Source organism: Solanum dulcamara, chromosome 11 (assembly GCF_947179165.1).
Source record: "Solanum dulcamara chromosome 11, daSolDulc1.2, whole genome shotgun sequence".
NCBI lineage: Eukaryota > Viridiplantae > Streptophyta > Magnoliopsida > Solanales > Solanaceae > Solanum > Solanum dulcamara.
This window is the reverse complement of record NC_077247.1, coordinates 43,838,094-43,864,578: the sequence shown is the minus strand read 5'-3', so window position 1 is coordinate 43,864,578 and position 26,485 is coordinate 43,838,094. Positions and strand designations below refer to the sequence as shown.

The 26,485-nt window shown below is 37.6% G+C and overlaps 1 protein-coding gene across 1 annotated transcript; it reads left to right on the top strand.

Moving 5' to 3' along the window:
* The first annotated feature begins 5,929 nt into the window (after window positions 1-5,929).
* LOC129873739 (uncharacterized) lies at window positions 5,930-25,144 on the top strand. The gene is made up of 7 exons (XM_055948906.1): window positions 5,930-6,043; window positions 7,768-9,041; window positions 16,562-16,622; window positions 16,716-16,834; window positions 22,327-22,417; window positions 23,311-23,358; window positions 24,772-25,144. Exons 2-7 carry the CDS (start codon window positions 7,900-7,902, stop codon window positions 24,850-24,852), a joined length of 1,542 nt encoding a protein of 513 aa, XP_055804881.1. The 5' UTR covers window positions 5,930-6,043; window positions 7,768-7,899; the 3' UTR covers window positions 24,853-25,144.
* Window positions 25,145-26,485: the final 1,341 nt, after the last annotated feature.

Here is a 26,485-nt window from a genome sequence, read left to right as displayed (position 1 = left end):
AAACATGATAGATCAACATTAACTATAATTAGTGGCAAATTGTTGTTTACATATTTAACATAGGTGTGTATCTATCAAAGCAAGTAGAAAGTAGAAGTCAGACATGAGGTTTATCACCAAATAATTATGCAGAAGTATTGGCATATGAAATTATTTTATTGCAGGAAAATCATTCATACAATTCTTGGATTATGTAAGAATTAGACTACTTGATATTTAGTATGCTACTTGACTGAAAAGATTGAAGCCTTAAATGGCTGGCGTTCATTTGGCTTCCCTTCGATGCTAGCATCGCTCTGTCCAGACAATATGGAGAGAAGTGGACAGTAATCATGGCCAGAAGGAAATTCCTTTAGTCATCCTAAATGACGTAAAGTGCAATGAATACAGGCCACTAAACTTAAAACAAAAGTTTGTGGCTAAACTACCTCTTTTCAAATGTAAGATAGAAATATAGGGAAATGTGTGTGCTACAATGGCCGGGACAAATCTAGGACTGAATCAGAGAAGCTAAATGATACAACACTGTACCACCAACACATGCAAAATCTTTTTTGCCTTGAAGTGAGATGTAGTTTTGCATTAAACACTGAAATACACTAAAGATCACAAGTGTAGGAACTAGGAACCTAGGAGACTGAAATTTGTCCACATAAGAAAACTTATCCATGTAAACTTGAGGAATCAAAGACTGCTGTATGTTCTTACCTGATCTATTAAATCCAACGGATCAAAATTGTTAAGGATCATAGGGATGCATATGGATCACAGTGTTGGAGGTACCACTAGTCCATTGGATTTTCAATCAGGGCATTTCCGAAAACAAAATAAAGGATCCACCAAGAGGCGGGGGAAAAAAGGGGAGATTTCCTCTTTTGATGAGACAGCGAGACAAGAAAGCTGAAAAACAAGAAGTACAGCTTCGTAAGAGTTCATAATGCCAGCGCCATGTCTTAAAAGTTTAAAAATATCAAAGTTTGAGGTTGACAGAAGTTTGAGGTTAGCACTACATATGTTGCTTCTTGAACAACAACAACAACAACATACCCAATGAAATCCCACAAGTGAGGTCTGATATTCATCTCTTTTGATCTAAGGAGAAAGTTCACTTCTTACTTCTTAGTCACTAAATATGTAGACACTAGGCACCAGCGAAAATTTTGTTTGAATCCTTTTAAAGTATAGCTTCAAATGACTCTAAAGAACAACGGGCAGCCCTGAAACAATCAACTTCACATGAACACAAGGAAACAGTAAATTGTTGCTGCCAGTAATATTTTGCTAGTAGTAGAAATAATCTCTTTGTTTCTTTAACAGAAAATGGTTCTCCCTTCGACACACAAAACATAAAGACAGAGACGCCTTTGCCAGAAATACTAGATATCCAAGATCCATATTGTTGTCGGAATAAAGCAAGCAACTTTGTCAACGATAATCAAGAGATTAAAGAGCTTGCGGAGAACATTGGACTTGATTATGATGATTATGGTTGGGGGCGAAATCTACCTGAAGGGGAAAAAGGAGGAAGAAGATGACAACATCAAAGAAGTGCCAGATAGTGGAGAGGATGATTAGCATATTATGTGGTTTCTTTAAACTTCCATACTTGTTATGAATAAAATTTGTAGCCTTTGCAAAATTATCATCCTACGCTTTAAGAACATTTTCAGAAGATCAAAACAGCTACCAATTCAACTAAAACCAACTATATATTCATTTAACTTTGATAGGTTTTTGATAAGTTAACACATTCTCTTTATACTACACTTAACATTGTAGACTTAACCAAACAAGGATATGCTTCTCTTCAAACAAAGATTGTTATTAACTACTGGAAAAATTCTAACTATAATTATCTTACAACTGATATATTTACACTTTGAAATTTTCAGTTCTCTGTAACAATTCATTAAAGGGAATTCAACTGTCAACAAAGTACAAGTTCGAAACCCAAAAATAAAAACCAAAAGGCAAACTCAAAACAACAGAAACTAATTCAGATTGTGAAAAGAACAAAATGGAAACTTTCAACTCAAAAATTTAGGCTTTTTCATATTTGACTCATATAATCGAAAAACAATTGCATAACTACTTCACACAGAGGACAGCCATGTCTAGAAGAAACAAGAACAAAAGTCTAGCAGCAATGGTTCAGGCAATCACATGTATAGCCCTTTTAACAAAATTAGCCTTGATTAACTTCCAAGGCAAATAACAACAAAACATACCTAGTGTAATTCCACAGGTGGGGTCTGAGAAGGGTAAGATGTGCGCAGACCTTAATGCAACCTTTGTGGGGTAGAGGGGTTGTTTTCAATAAACCCTCGGCTCAAAAGGGAGGTTACTCAGAGAAGGGTTTCAAGAAGAAAAAAATGACAATAAAATATCAAGATACGAAGCAAAATGAAGTAGCAGATAGTAGAAATACATAGAAGAATAAGAAACAATGCGATTGCTAAATCCTACTACTAATAAGTAGAAGAGTATATCGGACAAGTCCCTTGCCTCTTCCACCTAACAGATGACCACACTCGGCTACCTACTGATAACGTCCAATCCTACACTTCAAATTCAAGTGTAGTACGGTCGTAGCAACAAAAACTCAACAAAGGTTGGGGTCGATCCCACGAGGAGTATGTGTGCGTCGATATCAAAGAGTGTGCAAATTTGAGCAAGACTTAAGTTTTCTTCAAATACAAGAGTGATTGAGTAACTAATTCTAAACCTAGACTGTTTTCTAAGCTAGGAATATAATCAAACATTTGGAGTGCAATAACAATGTTTTGTTCTTCAATTAAGAGAGGGACCGGGGTTTTAGCCTCACTATGACATCACTAGTTCATGAACACAAGTATCTTGCTCAAATACATGGGATTAATGAAAATGATCCAATTGATAATTACGTATTAGAATTTTCCAACTCTAGCGTACTAATCCCCAAAAGCTCTTCCAAACCCAAGGAAAACTTTTAAGACCCAATTGATAAATTTAAGTAGGAATCTCCCTATTCCGAGTTCAATTCCATCAATCAAGCACAATTAATTCCTAAATATACTCGATTCCTTGCTACTTTAAAAATCAATACAATTTCCACTCTTCCAAGCAAGAAATGGATATGTAGGGCTTAATCTAGTGTTTGCAACCACCAAATTGACAAATAGGAATCTAACAAGTAGATAATCATAACTCAAGTAATAATAAGCAAGATAAACTAGTATTCAATCACACAAAAACCATAAGAGTCAACAACCCTAGCTAATGGGCCTAGCTACTCAAGCTAGAGAAAGAAAATACAAGATGAAATGCAATAATAAACATAGTTAAAGATTAAACAAAGAAGAAGATGCAAACTCTATGGTGAAAATCTCTAAATCCTTTCCAAGTTAGCTATAAATACTCCTCCAAGACTTAAAAGATCAAAAAACTCCCCAAGAAAAGGACCTTATTTCTCTTTATATATGTCTATAAATTGGGACAAAAAATGCTCTCAAGCTCTTCTACCCTCAGAAACTAAACTTGGGCACTATTTTTGTGTTTTCTCAATTTTTACTTTCTCACTCTTTTGCTCCAACTTTCATCTTTTTTCATTATTCTTGACCAGATACTCAGATTGATTGACTTCTTTAAGCTTCAAATCCTGAAATTCACCAATTTAAGTTAGTTTAGGTTATTAAATTATCCTCAAAAGACTTAAACTTTAAGAAAAAGGTAATTCATAGGTTGGTAATTTGCCAACTTATTACCTAGTAACTTTCTATCCTAATTCTCGATATCTATACCTTCCGTACTCAATAAGCTGAAGATGTGTCATTTCCTTTGTTTCTGCAATTCTTTTCGGCCTACCTCTACTTCTCTTAACTCCTGCTACAACTAATCTCTCACACCTTCTAAATGTCGCATCCGCGCACTGCTTCTTCACATGCCCGAATCATTTCAGTCTCTATCCCCTCATTTTATCTGTCACAGAGGCCATTCTCACTTTGCCCCTTATAACTTCGTTCCTAATCATATGGTCTAACTACTACTCTATAGAAAACCCCTTAAGTTTTGGCGACACATTCTTTTAGAGTGGTTTACCATCTCACATTGGTGGGAAATGGATGGGTGGGTTACTTATATGAATTTGCTCGATCATCCCTCGTGAGCTAGCTTTTGGAATTGAGTTATTTATATATATATATATATATATATGGAAAGTGCTTTGGAAGTCCTACTCAAGAGAGGAATTATATGTTAAATGAAGTCCCTTGTTGAGAAATATGATTAATTGAGTATATAATTAGGTTGAGAGCCACCTTTGAGACTATTCATATTTGTTTTCTTCCTTTTACATGGTTGGATCTTGTAGTGTCAATATTCAAATATAGATAATTGTTTTATTTTGTAGGACACGATTTTGCGTGGGAGTTATGTGTGTCATGATCTGCAAGTTTTGGATCGTGATAAGTTTGATATTGAAGCTCAAATTTAAGTGAGTCATATAAAGTCATGGAGTTGTGTCAAGGAAAATCTCTATTATAAATGTGTTGTACACCACATTAATTTGGAGGCTACGATAAATTTATGAAATCATTCACTTAATTTTATTTATGTTTTTGTGTTAAAGCTAAAAAAAATGTACAAAGTCTAATACTTTTATTGTTTTTCCCTTTTAGTGATGGCACAAACAATTTTGTAGTATTGAGTGAAGTGTCTTGATTGTGCGAAATGTAACTCTTAACAGACTACCCAGTACATCGAAAGGTCTAGGTCGTGGATGCAATCGGAAGGGAATGTGGTAGAGCCTCAATTAGGGTAGTCAAATTGATCAAAGTTGATCGATGAAAATAGGCGCATATCGATGGATTGGAATACTCTAGAGTGTAGGACATGAAGCTACTATTGAGTTGCTTGTCAGACTTGATGTTGATCTAGCATAAAAGGAGGCCTAGTGGAGAGAGAGTGCATTCGAGCGTGTTTCAAAAGCTTAAATTTCTACCCTCATTTGTATGGGAGCGAATGCAAATCCTCAATTATTCTTGGAGGGAAATCATAAAGGAAATTGTACCATTGAAATCTTAATACGTAAAGAAAATATAAATGATCTTAGAGAAAGAGTAAATTATGTTTCATAATATTAAAATAATATAGTTAAATAGATGAAACTTTATTGCAATTACTATTCTGAATTTCTGCTATGTCATTTTTTTCCCTTAAAAAGTCATTTGAGATATGTATTGAGTAGTTAAAAATAATCTCGATTCATATATAAAATAGATATCTCTATAAAGTACTCGTAAAGCATGACTGAAAAAAGAAAAATATGAAAAGGAAAAGAACATAAAAATCTCAATTGACAAGAACAGAAAAAACACATTTATAAAATAACAAGAACATAAAGAGATTCAATAGAAAAGGCACACAAATCAAACTAGTAAGTTGATTATATTAAAATTTGATAGTAAGAACTTATAATTTTCTCTCTCAAAGACAGTAAATTGAATGTATTAATAAAATCAAATCTTAATAACTATATAAACCGTTAAACAAAAATATCTGAAATATCAATTAAGATATTAATTAACCGTTAATCTAAAATGGAATTTTCTTTATAAAGATTAGTGGTAGTGACAAACACTCTCCTCCCAACATAGCTAGATCGTTATATTGGTAATGAGTTTATTCACAAAATCGGTGAGATTACAATAAAAGTATCCTTCACTATTCGCGCCAGTTTTTAAGTATTAACGACTAAACTGAATTTTGTAAAATACACCATAATAACTATGTTCTTTTAACAATAAATTATCAAATCTGAATTTCAATCTTATTTAGATCGGAATATCAAAATCTTGTCAAAAGTCAGTTACACTCTCATCGGAAAAGCTAGGATACAATGACATAGTTGCCCTTGGCAATAAATAGAAGGACACTATAAGATGGCAGTATTATAGTTATTCCAAGAGTTCCTTTGGTCGAGGCCCTCTGTGTGCCAGTACCTTCATCTTCGCCAGTGCCGCACTTGGTTTCTTCTGCGGTTTTTCATCTTCACTTTCAACCAAAGGTCCATTCTTGAATTGTTGCTAACTTTTCTTTGTTTCAAATTCCCCTTTCCCCTTTCTCATATTCAGTACCCTTTTGAAATTTTGATGTTTTTTGCATTGTAAATAGTTAGATTTAAAGCATCTATATTCCATTGTTGATTATCCAGGTTATGAAATGGTGTTAGATACTATTTAATTTGTGAATGTCTGTTAATGTTATAGGAATACTGCTATAGGTGAATCAGAATTTGTGGGGGACTCTTATGATCAATTTTTGTGTAGGTTAATAGGGTTTTGTTTGATTTTTTTTGTTTGCAGATGTTTACCTTGGTTTCTTGATTCATGTGATTCTGATGGATCTTTGTTTCTTCATTTTGTTTTGATTTGTGATAGTCTGATAGATATCTGTCTAGTTGCTAGTAGTTCCCTTTGGTGGGCAATCTATAAGCCAAAAACTACATTGACTGCTGTGGTATGTCATGGGTCGGAAGCCTAATCATATTTGAACCTATAGCTATATATATCAGTGTGGGTTTTTTGTTGGAAAACACAATGGTGGATTATTTGATTGAATTGAAAGGGAAATTGCTAAAACCTTCACAATGTTGAATGAAATCATCATTTGCCCTTTTTGCATACACGTCTTATGGATATACATGGGTATGAGTAATTTGAGCAGATCCTTCAAATCACACCGAAAACTTCCTAAAAATTTTAATGTACCCATACCTGATACACACTCTGTGCCAGACCCAATGAGAGATAGCTCTTTCATATCTTCCTGCTAGATTTAATGTTCCATTAGGAAAACGAGGACATGATGACTTTTGATTGCGTGTAAGTTGTTATCACTTTTCATGAATCAGACAATTGAATGGTATTGAAGACGGGACATCTCGCTTTTAATCGTGTAAACCAAATTGTGAATACATGGAACCTAGTTTCCCATTAGCAATGCGTTTACTTAACTCAAAGGCCTGCAGTCTTAATGGATCCCGACATCCCGTCCCTGAACCAAATGACTGCTATTGAAGGAGCACTATGTGTAGGAGCACTATGTGTGTGACCATAAGCTTTTACGTAATGGAAATCGGAAACAGCCACAAAATTCGTATAGACACCTATACTAAGTGGAAAAAAAAAGGACAAGTATGACAAATTATCTACTAAAAAAATGTAATAACAAAATACTCCCTATGTTTCATTTTATGTAGCATTCTGCATTCTTTCTTTTTTTAGTCGAGTCCAAAAGAATAGGACCTTTCTATATTTTGGAACTCCTTAACTTTAAAAGTCCCATAATGAGATGCTCTTAAAGCCACATGCCCACATGGTATGATTAGGGACATAAGTTCTAAGGGTACTTTTAATACCTGACAAAAGTCTTCCCTTCTTTCTTAAACTTCGTCCCTAGTCAAACATCACCACGTAAAATGAAACATAGGGAGTGATTGATTTACAGATTATCATATAACTTCATTGTCCATTTTGAGGGACACATGTTTCCTTTTCCCCCACACACATGGCTTTTAAGAGTTCGAATTTGGAATAGGTATCAGTTATGATTTCCTTCTCATGCATGTCTATTATTATGTGTTCTTACATGATTTTTTAGAAATCCTACTTATCTTTCCTTTTTAGGGCTGCATTCATCCAAAATCCTGTGGTTTGAGCAGTATTATTCAACTTTATATTGATTGATGATTTGTTTGTTATCTGATTGCAAGTTTCTTCTTATGATCAGGGAACACAACAAAGATTAAAAAAAGCTCTAATACTAAATTGGATTGGATGTATAGGAGCATATCATTTTGGTGGATGTACTCATAAGCAAGAGAAAGATAATTCCTTCATATTAGTGTGTGGCTCAATTGATATGCTGATACAAAATTATCTTTCTGGTTGCAAAGTAACTTCTTTTGCAACCTCTGTCTCATCTGAGATCACGAAACAAGACTCATGTGACCAGGGTTCTGGTGCTGAATTGTTGGAAATGAGTCCAGAAAAAGATAAATGTCCTCTTGATGGCTGTATAGAATCTGATTCAAAGGATGGTGATCCTTTTTCCTTAAACAGTCTAGATGGTTCACGACCTTCAACTTTCAGTGCCATGGCTGGAAGTTCTAAGCCCGTAGTATATCGTAGGAAAAAGTTCAGAAGGAACCGTCTTCCTACTTTCTTCATTGAACCATCAGCTGAAGTTAGGCCTAGCAATGGATGTCCTTCTGAGCTTTGTTCTGAAGTCCATTCAGGAACTTTGAAGGAAGACATTGTTGCTGCTGAGAAATTAGCTACTGCAGCCCCTGTTCTTCTGCCTGCTGAGTGTAATAGAGGGAACCTTCTATCTAAATCAAATTCTTGTGATGGTAGGCCTGAAGGGGATGAGCAGTGCTCTGAAGCAGGATCAAGAAGTGATATGCAAAGGACTTCAAATGTTTGCATAAACGATAGCCATTCGTCATCAAAGTGTGATTTGGATTTTGGGTCTTCTTCGTTGAAGACCGTTGTGGATGATACTGGTGAATGCTCCTCATCTGGTGCTTTATTTCCTGAAAGATTGGGTGATAATATGCCAGAAAAGGCTATATGCGCAGCAATTCTTAGAGGTTATGGGTTGCTTGAAAGAGTTGTGGTTACAGAGCTCCGTGTATCCACAGAAGACTCTGATACCAGTTCTGACATCTGCTGTTTAATCTCATGCAAAGCCTGTGATTGTTCAGAAGCTACAGTGAACATGCTACTCTGTGATAATTGTGATGATGCATATCATTTATCGTGCTGCAACCCCTGTATAACGGAAGTACCTCAGGATGAGTGGTTTTGCCAAACTTGTTTGATAAAGAAGCAACAATTACTCGAGAAATCATCTTGTAATGAGAGTTCTAGCAATTCTCATTCTGAAGGTGAATCGGGACCTACAGCTCTCATGTTGAAGGACACCGGTATATATAGAACCTGTGTTCGTATTGGCAATAATTTTCAAGCTGAGATACCTGACTGGAAGGGTCCAGTGACAGAGTACGTTCTACACATCTTTTTTTTTTAATTGTTGTGGATCTTCCTATTGACTTAAGGGGAGTGAAAATGACAACTAGTTTAAATGGTTTTGTCACGTAGGAAGATAAAACATAATGGGGAATGTCTCATCCTGTTTCTACCTTTTGTAACAGTTTGTATATATCATTTTCAGTTGTTATGTCTTATGATTTAATAGTATTATAGATATGATGGAGTCGCGTACAAGGAAATACAACATAGAGAATTTACACCTAAAACATGTTGCTACAAGTACTCTCTTGTCAATGCTAACGTGGGAATTGCATTACACAAAAATTTTCACTATTCTCTGCAAGGGAATTTCCTAATCCCTTAGACGTCTTCTGTTTCTTTCTTTCCATGTTGCCACACAAGCTTTGAAAGAGCTATTTTCCTTGTTCCTGTTCCCTGCCTCTTCTTTTTGAGCTTCCGTTTTAGTAGAATCTCATTGATAGTTCTTGACATCATCATTCGATACCAAACATACCATACATCTTAACCTATATGCAATAGTGCAATTGCATAGTCAAGTAATAAGTAGTTAACATCCTTTTTCAGTTCTTTTACATTAGGTCGAATGCATAGAAAAAAACCTAAACTTGTTCAAGCATTTCATACAGCTACCTAAACTAAGTCTATTACCTATTGAACACTTGACATATGCCCAAGCTGTAGCTATTAGACACATATTGCAGATATGGTACATAACATGGTTATTGATAATGAGCGCTTGAACATGTTAGAAATTGAGTTGTCATGGACTTTCTTCTTCCTCATTTTATTCTTTTCTCACTCCTCTCAACAAAATAAGACATTTCCCATCATTTTTCATGCTTGAGCTCCACCAACGAACCAACCCTCCACCCCCCGCTGACCCACTTCATCCATCAACACACGGTCCAACCCTTCTCCTTTGTCTCTCTCTCTCTCTCTCTCTCTCTCTCTATATATATATATATATATATATATATATATATATATATATATATATATATAGACAGCCACCATAGTACACAAACAGCACAACGCCACTCACACACTACTCTCTCTATTTTTTGTTGCATCTCTGTTGAATGCCATATTCAAAAAGGCACCACAGCCACCCCTCTTGTTGGCTCCTTTCATCAGATAAGAGAAACAAAAGCGAGACCTTTGACAATTAAGGGAGGTATTTCTCCACTGCTTCATATCTTTCTCCTCTCCAAGCGATTGGGGTTCCACCCCTTTCCCCTACAATGACAGGGAAAAATATTGTCCAATTGATAATTTAGAATGTGATAAAATTTCTCTGGTTGAAGTCCTCTGTTCAAAGTGTAAATGAATAAAGCAACAGTCGTTATAGAGTGCAAAGAAGAGGGCTACTTAGCTATGATTCTTCGTGGAGACGACGCAAACGATATCAAAGTTGTAAAGTTGATTGCCATTACAGTTGAAGGAAGATTGTATTTCAAAACTTAGTGACTACTAACATTCAAATCAGATGCTATGTCTTCAAATTTAATTGTTCTTCTTCCCCAAAAAGGGAGAAAAGATAGATGGAGAAGAGGAGAGAAAGAAGAATAGTGAATGTTTTTTCTTAGCTCTTGGGTGTTGGTGGGTCTGGATTCAATGGTGGAAAGATAATAGGAGGAATAGTCTTTTAGGGAAGAAAGATAACACAGAGTGAAGTGGGTTGAGAATAATGAGGTCTCAGGTTTACATCCGTGGAGAGACAAACACTAGGCGATTTCTTCCACTTGTCCAAGCCTCGATGGATAGAGTTACCCATCACATATGGTGGTTTGAGGTAGTAGGTACCCTGTGGAATTAGTTGAGGTACGCGCAAGCTGGTTTGGCTACCACAATAATTAGAATTACATGAGCGGGTAGGGGAGTTGGAAAAAACAGACTTTTTCCCTTTTTGGATCAAAAGTTTTCTTTTGGTTGGATTTTTTAGGTTTAAGAGCTACATGTCTTTCTTCCACGGCTTATTTGCCACATGAAAGTATTTGGGATCCTCTTAAATGCTTTGACCATGGACATTTTCGAGCATATAAGGGACAATTGCGGAGGCTTCATTGGAGTTGACGAAGACACAAAGAACAGATCCCGATCCCACTTTCTCTGGCCTATATTTTGGTCAAAAATTTCGACAAGAAGTTTCCGGCAAGTTTGAATTTGGAATCTGCTGGCTGGTTGTTCGATTTGGCGATAGTCATGGAGATTCGATCCTCTCCTTTACTCGCTAGACAAAATTCTGACTCGACTAAGGTTGAAAAGTTGTTGGGAGCACAACCCGATACAGTCCCATATCACATCAGTTTTAAAACTCCACGTGAGGGGCACGTGAAAGATTACCTGGGCAATAAAAAAGGCAAGTCTCATTTAACTTCAAATTGGCCGGCCCAACACTACTATGGGAGTACTTCTTCAGCCTTGAACAGTGGTTATTATACTAAAGGCCCAAACAAAAGAAAGCAACACAAGAAAAATTACAGCACACAATTCTGGAGAGCCTCCATTGCCAAAGCAAACCCATGCAGCTTCAGACCTTCGAGTTCTTTTGATGCAGCCTCCTTCGATCCTTTCGAACTGAAAATTCAAGCCTCCAATCACCAAAAATTGAAGCATGAGGCAGGGGCCTTCTCTCAGCTTGAAACAGATGATGAAACAGAAAATCCAGTGCCTTTGGGGTACATGCATGCAATATGCAATTACCACCATAGGGTGTGACTCTGATTCCGGTCTATCTTCTCAGCCTTTCAACAATTTTCTCCTTCTACCGTGGCATAATGATCTTTCACCACAAATTATTGATTCCCTGGTTGTGGTGGAAACATCATAATGGACAAAATTTACTATGTTGAAGGCTTGCAAAGTGCTGGGGAATGTTTCAGGTTTCAATCACGAAATCTTGGATATTATACTAAGAATGGAGGAAAAGAGGAAATCTCAGATTCTTGAACAGGGGAAGACATCTGGTGATGCGAAAAAGGGGAAGAGCAAAGCAACAAATGAAACTTAAAAAACTGGATTGGGGTCTCCAAGATAGAAGTGGAAAGAAAAACAGGGGCAGGTACCACAAGGCTCATTCTAGATGAGGGTTAAAATAGTCAAAATTGGAATGTACAGGGTCTCAATAATAAAGATAAGAGAAGTAATTTGAAATCTCTTATCCAAAAGTGGGGAGGACGTTTCTTGTTTACAGGATTGCGAAATAGTCTTGGAATCCATCTTTAATAAGACAAATAGAGGGGACTAGATGACTTTCATAGGCAAAAGTCAAAACAATTGGCACCAAAGGTGGGCTATTAATTTTATGGGACAAAACAACTTGGAATTGTGTTAAGTCAGAGGCAGGGGCCTTCTCCCTACCATGTAGATTTGAGAGCACCTCTGAAGACTTCAAATGGGTTTTCACTGGAGTATATGAACTTCATACCAATCCAGAAAGGGAGGACCTCTAGTTGGAGTTAGCATCAATTAGGGAATCAGGGGATTGTGGTCTGATATGTGGGTCATAGGAGGAGATTTCAATGCATGTAGATTCGAGGGTGAAAGGCTAAACTGTACTAGAAGATCTAGTGCTATGCAATGGTTTTCCAATACCATTTTGGTTGAACTAATTGATTCTCCTCTCCAAGGAGCACAGTTTACTTGGTGAAGAGGGGAGGAGACATTCCAAGCCTCAAGAATTGTTAGGTTCCTCTATTCATCAGAATGGAGCGAGATGTTTAGGGCTATCAGACAATACACAATGGCTACAGTAATTTCAGATCATAAACCCATCATCTGGAAAGTGGAGATTGGGAGGCATCACCATCCTACTTCAAATTTGAGAACATGTGGCTCCAAGCAGAAGGCTTCATTGATATGATTAAAGGATGGTGACAGTCCTACATTATACAGGGTATCCCAGACTTTGTGTTGTTAAAAAAAGGCAGAAACCTAAAGAAATACATTTCTAAATGGAATGTGGAGGTTTTGTAACACAAAGAACTAAGGCTCTTTTGTAACTGGGGAAATTGGATCAATTAGCTGAACTCATAACCCTTTCAACACAAGAAAAAGCACAGACCTTGAATCTGAAACTGCTGCTTCAACAAATTGCAATAGCTGAAGAGATCTTATGGAGGCAAAAATCTAGATGCTTATGGCTTAAAGAGGGAGACAAAAACACAAAATTCTTTTAGAGAATGGCCAACTCACATAGAAGGGGTACCTTCATTGACAAATTGAGAATAGGGGATGAACTGATTGAAGGATAAAGGATGTCATTCTGGGGTTTTATCAACGAATTTTCAAAGAGGTTGAATCCTGGAGACCCTCAGCTGTTTTTGAGAACCTGGCCACCCTCAACACAGAAGAAAAGGAGGAGCTTGATCTTCCTTTCACTGAATTGGAGATCTCTAATGCTCGTATGGCTTGTGCCCCTGACAAAGCCCCAGGCCCTGATGGTTACACCATGGATTTCTTCTAGAAATCACGGTGCTTTATTAAAGGTGTTGTGGATCTCAGAGACTATAGACCTATAAGCCTCATAAGCAGCAGTGTCTTTAAGTTGTTGGCTAAAGTCCAAGCTGAGAGGATGGAAAAGGTGATGAATTCTCCCGTCTTAGGGTAGCAAAGTGCATTCCTAAAGAATAGACTGATAAGTGATGCATCCTTGATTGCTAATCAAGTGTTAGACTGGAGAATGAAAAGTGGTGAGTCTAGGATCTTATGCAAATTGGATATAGAGAAAGCCTTTGACCAGCTCAACTGGGCCTATCTAATCAACATTCTGAAACAAATGGGCTTTGGTTAGTGGATAAGATGGATATTCTTCTGCATTTCAACAGTAAAGTTCTCAGTTCTGATCAACAGAAGTCCAACTGGAATTTTTCTCTACTCAAAAGGGGTTGAGGTAGGGGGATCCACCCTCTCATTTTCTAATCATCCTTGCTATGGAAGGGCTAGCTCAGTTGCTAGCTAAGGCTAAAGAACTCCAATGGATTTAAAGATTTCAAGTAGGTAGCAATCCAACCACCGCTATCAATGTATCTCACCTACTCTATGCAAATGACACTCTCATTGTTTGTGGAGCTGACAGGCAGCAGGTCTCCAATCTCAACACCACCACCCTCATAGTTTTTGAAGCCATCTCTGGACTCCATATTAACATGCTCAGAAGTGTTATATATCCTGTAAATTAGGTGGCCAATCTAGAGGAACTTGCTCGCATACTTAGTTGCATAACTGGGTCCTTACCCACCACTTATCTAGGCCTTCCAATGGGGGACAAGTTTCAAATCCTCTGGAATCTGGAATGGAGTTATTGAAAAAATGGAAAAGAGGCTAGCTACATGGAAAATGCAATACTTCTCCCTGGGTGGTAGGCTCACTTTCATCAATAATGTCCTAGACAGTATTTCTACATACTGTGTGTCTTTATTTCCAATACCAGGTTCAATTCTAAAACAAATGGATAGGCTCAGAAGGAATTCTATGGGCAGGTAACATTCTCACTCACAAGTACTCTCTTGTCAAATGGAAATCAATTACTCAGCCGAAGACTCAAGGAGAGGGAATCAGAAATCTCAAACTCCACAACAACAACCTACTCATGAAGTGGTTCTGGAGGTATGGAAAAACTGAGGCTGGGTTTTGGAGAGACATTATCAAGGCTAAATATGACATTCAAGATCACCGGTGTCCAAAGAAAAGCACTGAACCCCATGATGTTGGGGTCTGGAAACATATAAGTAGTTTCCAAGATGATTTCTTCCAGGAAGTATCCTTCAAGGCTGGTAATAGGCTCGAGATCAAATTTTGGCAAGACAAATGGCTAGGGAACTCTATGCTAAAAGACTCTTTCCCCTCCTTGTTCCAGATACCCTCCGACAAAGAAGCAACTATAGCCCAGTTAAGAGACAACAACTATTGGACTCCTATTTTCTGGAGGAAGTTTCAGGGTGGTAGATTAATGATTTCCTTTTCCTCCTGGAAACTCTGGAAAGCACTACACTGGTGGTTGAAGATCAAGCTAGGATTCTTTGGGGTAATTCTAAGGAGAAGGCCTACATTGTGAAAGAATGCTACAAAAACATGAGCTCCCAGAATGACATTCTTCAATTTTGGCCTTGGAAACATTTCTGGAAAACTAGGCAACCTCTCAGAGTTTCTTGTTTCACCTGGAAAGCCCTGAAGGAAGCATACCTAACACAAGGCAATCCCAGGAAAAGAGATGTAATCCTCATCAACAGATGTGTCATGTGCAAGTAGACCAATGAGAGTGTTAATCACTTTTTTTGCACTGCCCTGCAGGCCGCCGCTATCCTATGGCATTTTTTCTACTCTATGCTTGGCCTACAATGGGTAATGCCCTACACCATCAAGGATGCCTATGCCAGCTGGATACTGTGGTGAGTTGGCAAATCCATCAGAAAGATCTGGAGAATGATCCCAGCAGCAATTTTTTGGAGCCTATGGAAGGAGAGAAACAACAGATGTTTTGATGGAATATCAACCTCTTTTGCGCACTCAAAGCCAAATGTCTAGTTAGTTTATTTAGTTGGCATTTCTTCGCCACTGTAAACAGTGTGGATAACTTTTTAGATTTCGTTAGTTCTCTATCTCTAGAACAGTAGAGTAGCAGGGTTCCCTTTTGACTGTTTCACAAGTTTTTGCCAAGCTAGCTCCATATATTTCTGTTTGGAGTAGCTTTCTTGCACATTGTGTTTTGTAACTTTGCATCTTCTTGATGCTTTCAAATATCATATAATTACTTTACCAAAAAAAATTGCACACATTCTATTTTCTTGATTGTTTCAGCAACGTGCCTAATAGGCAAAATTTGACCACAAGTAGTTTAGATGGCTAGATGAATAATCCGGACTAGTTTAGGTGTTGTCTATGTGTTCAACCTTTACATTAAGCATCAATTGACTGAAATTGTCCTCCTCAAGTTCTTTGCCGTAATGATGGTGCCCTAAGCGGCTCTCCATGTGAAAAAGCACTTTTCCTTTTGTTTATACATCATTTTCAGTTGTCATCTGTGCTACTTTGTTTATGTTTGAATGACTCCTGGTTTTGTCATTGGATCTACCTAATGAAATTCTCTATGCAAAGAAGGAAATCTTTGCAGATAATTTTATTTGAAAAAGGAACTTTGTAATGTCTCTAAAATATTCAGAGCCTGTGGTGGCATGTTTCGTGCATCTACAACTCAAAATTCTGATGGTATTTTTTTCTCTTATCTCATAACCTATAATTCTATACCTGCAAGTGCTAGCATATCTTAGCTAACCTGAAGTATGATTTCTTGAATGCTTGGTGGAATATTAATACTAGGGAGTTCAGGTCAAAATGGATTAGTGTTAGAGGGGGTAACTATGGCATGTTAATGTTTACTCTAATTTATGAAAATCCTGCATATAGGAATGCTGTTAACATTTACTGTTATGATATTATTATCTATTTGAGCTGTTTGTATCTTTTGAGTGTGCCTGCTGCATTGGTTTTGATGATGAGATTTGATGCAGTGAGGTTGATTGTAGTGGTGAACCATTTGAAATCAGCCCTTCAGAGAGTCTCTGCTTGCGTGTAAGTTCCACTCCTGAAATCTATCTTTTCCATACAGCTGGCTGCTCAGTTGTAGGAAAACTTGTTTACAAATAACCAAATTATATTGTTCAGGAACGATCTTCTAACAAAGATTTGAGGATAAGTTCTATTGGCAATTGGCTTCAGTGCCGGCAGGTCATCGAAGGTTTTGGGGAATGCTTGGATGGAAGTATCTGCGGGAAGTGGCGAAGGTAATGAGCCTGCCCTTTGCACTTTTACTATTGAACTTTTTTGCTCCAGCTTTATGTGTTTCAAGTGGATGCTGTTAATTTTGGGCTGTTTCATTGAAATAGCTTCAGCTCTCGGAAATGGACACCATTACATGTCTTGATCAGATTAATTTGCATGTTCCCTTTATTATTTTCCTCTATTAATGAGAAAGAACTCTAAAGCCATATCAGTAGTTTGATAAGAAAGTACAATAATGATGGCACATTTTAAGGAACAAATAATGCTCCCAGGCACGGTTACCAAGACAAACTTTTAGAGGTCCCTTTTGGGCTCCTAGAAGCTCCTCTCCGGCGATCTTCTATTGCCAGAATTCCTTTCCACCTCCTTCCTTTCTTCCGATCTCTTCTTTCAGAACATCCACCATGGAAGATGATACCATCTACTTCGCGATGGGTTTCAAATCCTACGACATCACAAGGGTAGTCTCCAAAGCAGAAACCTGGTACGACTGGGTAGAGAGAGGGCGTAATATGATGATAAGAATGACTGTCAGCCAGAAGACAATGGAGTGGCTTGTCTACGCCCTTAAAGAAGCTTCGAAGGGCCAGGGAAATTCTATCTGTAGATGGAAGCGATGGGACCACTCCACAAAAATTTTCTGCTCAAAGAATTTCAACAAAAATATAGACGGTATATTAGTATCATAAAAACACAGGAGAAGAGGTGAGCCGTCATCATTATTTCAGAGTGGTCTTTAAATTCAGGTTGGATGGACATATCAACCAAAATAACCAGATTCATAAATGCTAAAGGTCCAAAAGGCAATTAAGGTGGTTCACAGGAAAACACAGGAGGGTTTATTATATTTTGATTCTGTTAGGAATAATAAATGGACAACAAGAGAAATAAATGCCGCAAAGATTCAACAAAAAGGGAACTCGATTATTATCTCTGAGGCCGTGAGGAGTCAGAACTAATTTCTAGCAAAAAGTGTGGTCAGAAGTCTATCGAAGGAGATCACCGATGTCGCTTTGTCGGAGGTTCGTCAGTGGGTGGCAAACTCATAGAAACACTATCACGGCACCAACATATATGAGCTGGGTCACAATAGATTTCTTTTTGAGTTCCCTAATAAGGCCGTTGCAGAACATACTATCTGTGGGGAATGGTTTTGGAAGTCTCAGAAATTTAATCTGAAATGGTGATCGCTGACTTCAACCGCCACATTTGGGTATTTGCATGCAACACTATACCTCACAAAGGAACGAAAAAGTAATTCCAATCTGATTTCGATAGAAGAAGCAGTTCCTTTAAATCAAAAGAATCTGGAGGAAGAAGAGGATCCAGAATTTGACATGCCAATCTGGATTCATCAGACTATACTTAAGTTCGCCAAAGATTTTGGTGTTGACATTAAGGGATGCAAAGAGGAAGCAACAATGCTATTTATGAAGATTGACAGTATGAGGCAGATCAACAGTGATAAGGGGAAGAAAATTGCTAAATCATATACACCAGTTAAAAGGGCAAAAGAACTAAAGATCCTGGAATGTGGTAGCATCTTCAGAAGCAATGGGACAAGAAGTAATGGGGGATACAATATCTCAGATGATCAATGATAGTCAATAGCATATCATGGAACGTGAAGGGTTTGAACCAGGCGAACAAAAGATGTATAATTAAGAACCTAATTCATAGTTGGAAAGCGGATATTTATTGCTTTCAGGAGACAAAAATTGTGGGAGAGATTGGGAACATTGTGAAAGACTTATGGGCCAACAGATGGATTAAATATTGCCAACTGGAAGCTAGTGGAACCAGAGGTGGTATATTAATGATATGGGATGGGAGAGTGAGGTCAGGGGAAGTAAGCAGCCTAGGAGCTTACTCTATTTCATGTAAGTTCACTGGGATAAACCAAGATTTTATTTGGTTTCTCACAAGCATTTATGCTCCAAATAATAGGGAAGAAAGAAAGGAAGTCTGGTGGGAAATTGGCTCAGCCAGAGGTCTATTTGATGGCCCGTGGGTGGTCTGCGGAGATTTCAACACAACTAGGTTCCCTTCTGAAAAGAAGAATTGCTCCAGGATATCTAGAGCAATGACAGATCTGTCTGACTTTTTTGAGGACATGGGATTATTGGACCCCCACCTAGTAAGGGGTAAGTATACTTGGAGGAGAGGGGACTGGCATGACAAAGCAGCCAGATTAGATAGATTTCTTTTGTCTAATGAGTGGGATGAAGTATTCAAAAACATCAAACAAACAGTACTACACAAGGTTACATCTGATCATAATCCCATAATGCTTCAAAGTGGGAACTGGGAACCTGTGAGGTCCTATTTCAAATTTGAAAATTGGTGGCTACAGACAAAGGGTTTCATGTATAGAGTGAAGGAATGGTGGAGCTCTATAGTATGCGAAGGGAGGCTAGACTTTATCCTAGCTTTCAAATTGAAAGCTCTTGAGGATAAGTTGAGGGAATGTAGTAAAACATACCACAGAAACTTAGCTCCTCGGAAACAGAATGTACTCAATCAAATTGCAGAATTAGAAGAAGTCCAAGATTAAAGAGTTCTTAATGAAGATGAGATTCAACTGAAGGCTGGTCTTCTTATAGAGTTATAAAATTTAGCAAAGTTTAAGTAGATAGCTTGGAGACAGAGAACTAGGGTAAACTGGTTGAAGCAGGGGGATAAGAAGACAAAGTTCTTTCACAATACTGCTAACTCACACAGGAGATAAAAGAACATTGATGAATTAAATGTGAATGGAGAAGCAATCAAAGATCCAAAGTCAATAAAGAAAGAAATCATAGACTTCTATCAGAAACTATATTCTGAAATTGAGCCATGGAGACCTTCTGGTGGGTGCAGGGTAGGGCATATAATTTCTAAAGAAGATAATAGTGTGCTACAGGGGGATTTTGAGAGACAAGAGATATGGGAGTGTGTAAAGCTTTGTGTTGGAGACAAAGCTCCTGGTCCTGATGGTTACACCATGGCCTTCTATGCCCACTGTTGGGAGGTCACCTGAGGAGGAAGTCATTGCTGCAGTAATAAATTTCCATTTCCATGAGAGATGTTTTTTTGAGCAAAGCTGCAACAACTCTACCTATGTGGCTTTAATTCCCAAGAAGATGGGTGCAAAGAAGCTCATAGATTTTAGACCCATAAGCTTAATGGTTCTGTGTATAAGATAATCTCCCTGTTAACTGAGAGGCTTAAAAATGTTATGCATAAACTAGTGGACACACAACAACTTTCTTTCATCAAAGAAAGACAGATCATGGATGCCATTTTGATGGCTAATAAATGTGTGGATTCTAGAATTAGAAGCAATGTGCTAGGCATCTTATGCAAGTTGGACATTCAGAAGGCATATGATCATCTCAACTGGAACTTTTATCTGGAGACCTTATCTGAAAGAGGTTTTGGTGGTAGATGGATAAGATAGATAAAGTTTTGTATCAGTACTGTGAAGTTTTCTGTTCTCATCAATGGTTCTCCTACAGGTTTCTTCTCTTCACAGAGAGGCTTAAGCTAGGGAGACCCCCTGTCCACTTTCTTATTCATTATAGCCATGGAGGGACTCAATGATATGTTGAAAATTGCCCAATAGAAACAATGGTTGAGGGGGTTCAGAGTATCAAATAGGGTGGGGTTTGACATGGAGATCACACACTTGCAATATGCTAATGATACATTGATCTTTTGTGATGCCAACAGAAACCAATTGATGATCCTCAGAGTTATATTTGTGCTATATCAAGCTTCTTATACCCAGTCAATGAGGTCACGAATCTAACCTCTCTGGCTGGGACACTTGGGGGGAGGACTAGTGAACTACCAACTGTATATTTGGGTATGCCACTGGGAGCAAAAAGCAAATTGTTAGGGATTTGGAAGATTGGTGAACCGGAAGAGTCAATATCTCTCCATTGGGGGGAGACTCACTCTCATCAATAGTGTTTTAGACTCCATTCCTACCTATATGATGTCCATCTTTCCTATCCCAGATTGGGTTATTGACAGACTTGATGCACTCAGAAGGAATTTTCTATGGGAAGGAAATAGTGAGACTAAGAAATTCCACTTGGTTAAGTGGGATGCACTGATTGAGAGCAAACAAAAAGGTGGTCTTGGGGTAAGGAATTTGAAGACTCAGAACCAAAGCCTTATGATGAAATAGCTATGGAGATTGGCTTCCAGTGAACAACCACTATGGAAAGAACTGGTCAAGCAGAAGTATGAAATGGAGGATCACTGGTCTACCAAATTGGTCACTAGTACTTATGGAACTAGCCTCTGGAAGGCCATCAGAAACCTCTGGCCAAAAATAAGAGAAAATTGCAACATTAGAATAGGAAATGGCATGAAGGTCTCCTTCTTGGAGTACAACTGGTTAGAACAAGGCTCCTTGAAAACCCTCTTCCCAGACATCTACATTCTGAACCAACAACTTAGGGACACTGTGGCAGAAGTTTGGTCAAATCAGGGATGGAATCTGAGTTTTAGAAGGCCCCTAAATGATTGGGAGATCCAAAGACTAGTAGAGTTCTTTAGAATCCTTGAGCAATTCAAAGGAACCTCTACCTCCCAAGATGGACTGATTTGGAATCATAATTGCCAAGGATATTTCAGTGTGAAGGAAGCTTACAAAAAGTTCAACCCCTTCACCTATCAGGTTACTGGTTGGCCATGGAAACTTATCTGGAAAGTTAAAATACCTCTTAAAGTGTCCTGCTTCACTTGGCTACTAGCAAAGCAGGCTGTTTTGACTCAGCAAAACCTCATGAAAAGGGGTATCCAACACCTCTTTCTTCACTGTAGGATCACTAATATTTTGTGGAGCATTTTGTTCAATTTGAAGGACCTGCCGTGGATGATGCCAAGAAATATTGTCCAGATCCTGAAGATATGGAGTAGCTTTGCTTACATGTCTGGTCATAAAGAAAGATGGAAGTCATTCCCACCTATATCTAGTGGTCTGTGTGTAAAGAGAGGAGCCTCAAATGCTTCCAGAACAAAAACAACTACATCCAGAAGATGAAGATGAATTACTTGGTTTTATTTCATTTTTGGTGTAAGCAGGAATATGGAAGATCTAGAATCAGTAATGAATGCTTTAGGCACCTTGTAATTTTTTGATATTTAGGGTTAAAGATCTTCCTGATACTCTCCTTTTTTTTTTTTAATTAGTAAACCTGTAACATGTTGTGGCAGGTTTCATCTTTTCGAATATAATACAAGACTGTTACCTTCTCAAAAATAAATAAATAAGAAAAGTACTGAGATCAGTGATAATTTAAAGTGGTTGTAGAAAGGGAAGTTAACGTATCAAGGAATCCAGGATAACTCCTATATCTTTAATTCCTTCGCACTTCACTATGATCATGTTATTCTTTTTTTTCCCTCTTTTGTTTGCATGATATTCAAGTTGTTTTGTCTTGGTGTTTCAATATTTATCTATTCAAGATGCCCAATCTGCAACTTGGTGTTATCATGACAGGGCCCCGCTATTTGAAGTGCAAACAGATGATTGGGAGTGCTTCTGTTCTGTCCTTTGGGATCCAACTCAAGCCGATTGTGCTGTACCTCAAGTATGTGAGTTTTTTCAGTCTAGATGTTGTGTTCAACATCCTATTTTCAACTTAACTCATTAACTTGCTTCATTCCGTCCCCATTACCATTCCTCACCTTATGTTTTCTTTTCTTCCCCATCCCCAAAATGCTCAAACACTAACTTGCTTCTGTGCAAGATAGTTCTGTTGGATTTTCTTTTTGTTAGTTTGGAGAATTAGTTTCTTGTTAAGATTAAGACGTTTGATTCCAAAGTTGTCTAGCTGCTGCACAGGTTTTATGCTGGCATGTATAAGCAAGAAATATTTATATCTTTTAGTTTATATGAAGAATCTTTCAAGTGCTAATAGCTTCAGTGTTTTTCACCATCATCTCGGGGAAGATGCTTACTGTAATAGCAAGTGTGGTCATTGTCCCTCTTTTGGGCTAGTATATTTGCTATGTTCGATTATCTTGCAACACTCTTCTCGTTTCCCTAAATGATGGAGGTTTATACTGAAACATATACAGTAATATTAAACTAAACTTTTGGCATGGACTCTTACGTGTATAGAATGATGAAACGTTTGATACACTAAACGATTTTCTAGAAGCAATGGAGTACATGTGGATTGAAAATCCTACAAATGCCATAACATTGATATAATTGCGTTGCTGCTCTTCTACTGATCTTTGAGTTTTTCATTTGCTATATTGCCCATTCATTGAGATATATCCTTATTAATAACAACAATAACATACTCAATGTAATCCTACAAATGGGATAATGGGAGGGTGGTGTGTACGTAGCCTTACCCCTACCTTGTGAAGGTAGAGAGGTTGTTTCCAATAGACTCTCAGCTCAAGTAAAGCATATAATATTTTCTTAAATTGCTTTTCTGATCGCTGTTCTTTGTCTCTCACTCTGGCTCAGGAACTAGAGACGGAGGAAGTTCTGAAGCAATTGAAGTATATAGAGATGGTATATCAGCAAACCTTATTACATCACTCTTTACCTGTTTTGATAAAGGAACGAATCAGCTATATACTTTATTTAGCAAGAGGTGTAGGTAATAAATAATATAATATAAAAGATCGACCCCATCAGCCAAATTATATATATATGACTAGAAAGTTTCTGTCTTTTGGTGTGTTACATTCTTCTAAAATTGAAAGTGTCTTTTCAAGTGCAGTTATATTTCTCAGCTATTTTTTTACATTATCTGTTTAGTAAATAAGCTAATGCAAAGTCACAGTATTTCTCTATTTCCTTTGTACTCGGTGGGGTTTCTGCAAGTTATTGTTTTTGTATTCTGCTGTCTCTGCCTCTTGTACACCAAGGTGTTCGTTCCTTTTGTTATTAAAATAGTTTTCTAGTTGAAGAAGATATATCTAAACTTTCTTTGGTGATTGCATTAGATACTATTTTTCTTTTCCTTTTTCTCTTTTAGTGTAGTAAGGTATTATTCTCCAACGACTGCCTCCCTGTGCACAGATGGAACCCAACAGGATTCTGGCCCCTCTTCACTATTAGACAGATCAAAGTTTGAGATGTGCTGTAGTAAACTAGTTGTGCAGAGTCTCCATTTACTACTATTGTACAAGACAAACAGCAAAGAGAAACTAGGATTTAGGCTTTGCACAATATGGTTACCTTGGTCATGTTTCCAGTTTCAAACAAACTAATATGGTTTCCTTGGACAAGAAAAGTAAGGTGGATTTTGTAACTGCTTTATCTCTCTCATTTGTTCATGCATGACCAAAGACGAGATATGTGTGTCACCATTAAAGAAAGATTTTATGTTAACAACTTCAAGTTACTGAGGACATTACCTTACATAGGAGGGTGTGGGGGACGTGTATTAGGACAGAAGGTTAGTAGGTAGTGGAATGTTTCTTACTTTCCGAGGGTTTAGGAATTGTCTGATGTTTATTGTGTTTCGATTACCGCACTATTTTGTGTTCTTGTTCCTTTCTTGTAGGATTTGTGTTGCTTCCCTTGTTAGTTGCTATGTTTTCTTATTCTTTTTACTTGGATTTGCTATACTTGAGCAAGGGTCTTTTGGTAACAACCTCTCTACCTCCACGAGGTAGTGGTAAGGTCCACGTACTCTCTACCCTTCCCAGACCCCACTTGTGGGATTTCACTGGGTATGTTGTTGTAACTCTTTAGTATAGTTTTATTTACTATTTTTTTCCTTTATGAACAGAATATCTAAATTGTCAAAAAAGGGGGAGCCCATTTTAAGTGGTGAATTAGTGGTGGTGGATCCTTGTCCTACAATTGATCTGTGTCATTTTCCCTTACCATTGTTATTCAATGTACATTGTATATTTTCTAGATCAACTTATGAAGGTATAGAATACTGAACCTAGTGTTGTTCCTTCTGTTTAGTTGAAACCCCGGCTGGCAGTTAAGAGGCGCAAATTGAATCAAACCTCAGGTGCTGGCTCACGGTTCTTGACAAAGAATTGAGAAGATATAGCTTCATGTACGGAAATGTTCATCTTGTACATTTAAGCATACAAATTTTGGACGATTGGAGTTGTACTACATGAGATTTTCATCACAGTACACTGATGTAATTGCTTCAGAAACATAATTGTACAATTTAGAAGGTGCAAGGAATCAGCTACAAACTCGACTTGATCATTCCTGGCTTCACTTCATCTCTTAGTCCATCTATCTCTTCTCTTTACGAGGCATTTACGTTTTTGCATTGCCAGGGCTGACAAATTAACATTTCACTTTCTTCGCCCTTATGTCACATTTCTGTAATGCCTTGATGAATTCGTGAGGCCCTGGTTTAGTCATTGCAGGATAGAGAGCAGGTTGTGAGGATATGGGGAATTTGTACTCGTGATGACTTTGTGTTCGTGCATTTATGTTCCTATTTTACTCTCTGGTATAGGTAGTTTATGAACAGAAAACAGCAGTATTTGTTTTCAGCTTCCAGCAAAGCAATCTTTCTCTCTCTCGAGAGTTTGTCGTTACTGTTCACCGCATATTTGGCATCTCTGTCACTCTTCCAGGTTAGGAACTTATGGTTCTGCCCTGTATCCTAACAAAGTGTTCGGTCCAATTTGAAATCAAGTCAGCCCTAGTGATATGAACGTGCTGAGTGGAAGGGCTGTCTTTCAATGAATAAAAGTTACTCTAGGGGTAACATGCTGTGATACTGATCTTTTCGAGAATTCATGAGTCTCCGCTGCTTGTTTATTAGCATTTGGTTCCTGAATGAGTGAAGGATAGTGGTCATATGTCTTGATGGCCAATTTTAACCTGTGGGGCATTTTGTTTCACCACAAGAATGATGAATGACAGTGGAAGATTTGAGTTGGTATTGAGCAATTCTTCTCACTTGTGGGGCAAATGAAAGGGAATTTCATCAAACGAGCTGTCCTTTGAAAGGAAGGAAGAGTCAAATTTTAACTATGCCAACTCAAGTTGGAAAAATAACTAGACAAACACATTGAACTTGGCCCAATGGTAGGCAACACGTCAACATTGTAACTGGATTAGACTAGAGTATCGAATTTTTTTTACACCTACAACCATCAAACCAGAAATTTAAGCGGTGCTTGCTTGACTAGGCAGGAAGTACCATATTATGTCGTTCTCACATAATGCAATTGGAGTAGAATCACTTTTCGTTAATAGGTTTAAAAATCCATAATTCTTCAAGACGACAAAAAATGGAATGGAATCGCTTTTTGTTATTAGGTTTAGGAGTTCGTAATTCTTCAGAAGACAATTGTTTTACCCATTTCTGAAAATAAATTCCTACAGCAATTTTTTTTTGATGTACTGTGATAATTGCATCCAAGTCTGGAAGCTAGATAATAGTTTTAAATCAAGTGGAATACATGATGACCCTTTAAATTTATTAGTAAATTTTATTCAAACACTAAACGCTTGGAACTATGATCTATTCCAATTAAACATCTAACATGGTTAAATATTCGTATTAGATACTTCGTGCTCAGATCATGCAAAAGCGTTTGCTCTTGTTCTTAAGCACCCATTACGTATATAAGTTAACCACTTAAAATATATCACCTTCTTTAATTATATTCATTAACCTTAATAAGTCGTAAAACCTTAACAT

What these genes read in the sequence shown, in the direction of transcription:
- LOC129873739 (XM_055948906.1), top strand. Translation starts at nt 7,900, where the DNA reads ATGCTGATACAAAATTATCTTTCTGGTTGCAAAGTAACTTCTTTTGCA. An exon ending in ATCTGCGGGAAGTGGCGAAG is followed by an intron (nt 16,835 to 22,326) that starts GTAATGAGCCTG and finishes TTATCATGACAG; the next exon opens with GGCCCCGCTATTTGAAGTGC. An exon ending in CCGATTGTGCTGTACCTCAA is followed by an intron (nt 22,418 to 23,310) that starts GTATGTGAGTTT and finishes ACTCTGGCTCAG; the next exon opens with GAACTAGAGACGGAGGAAGT.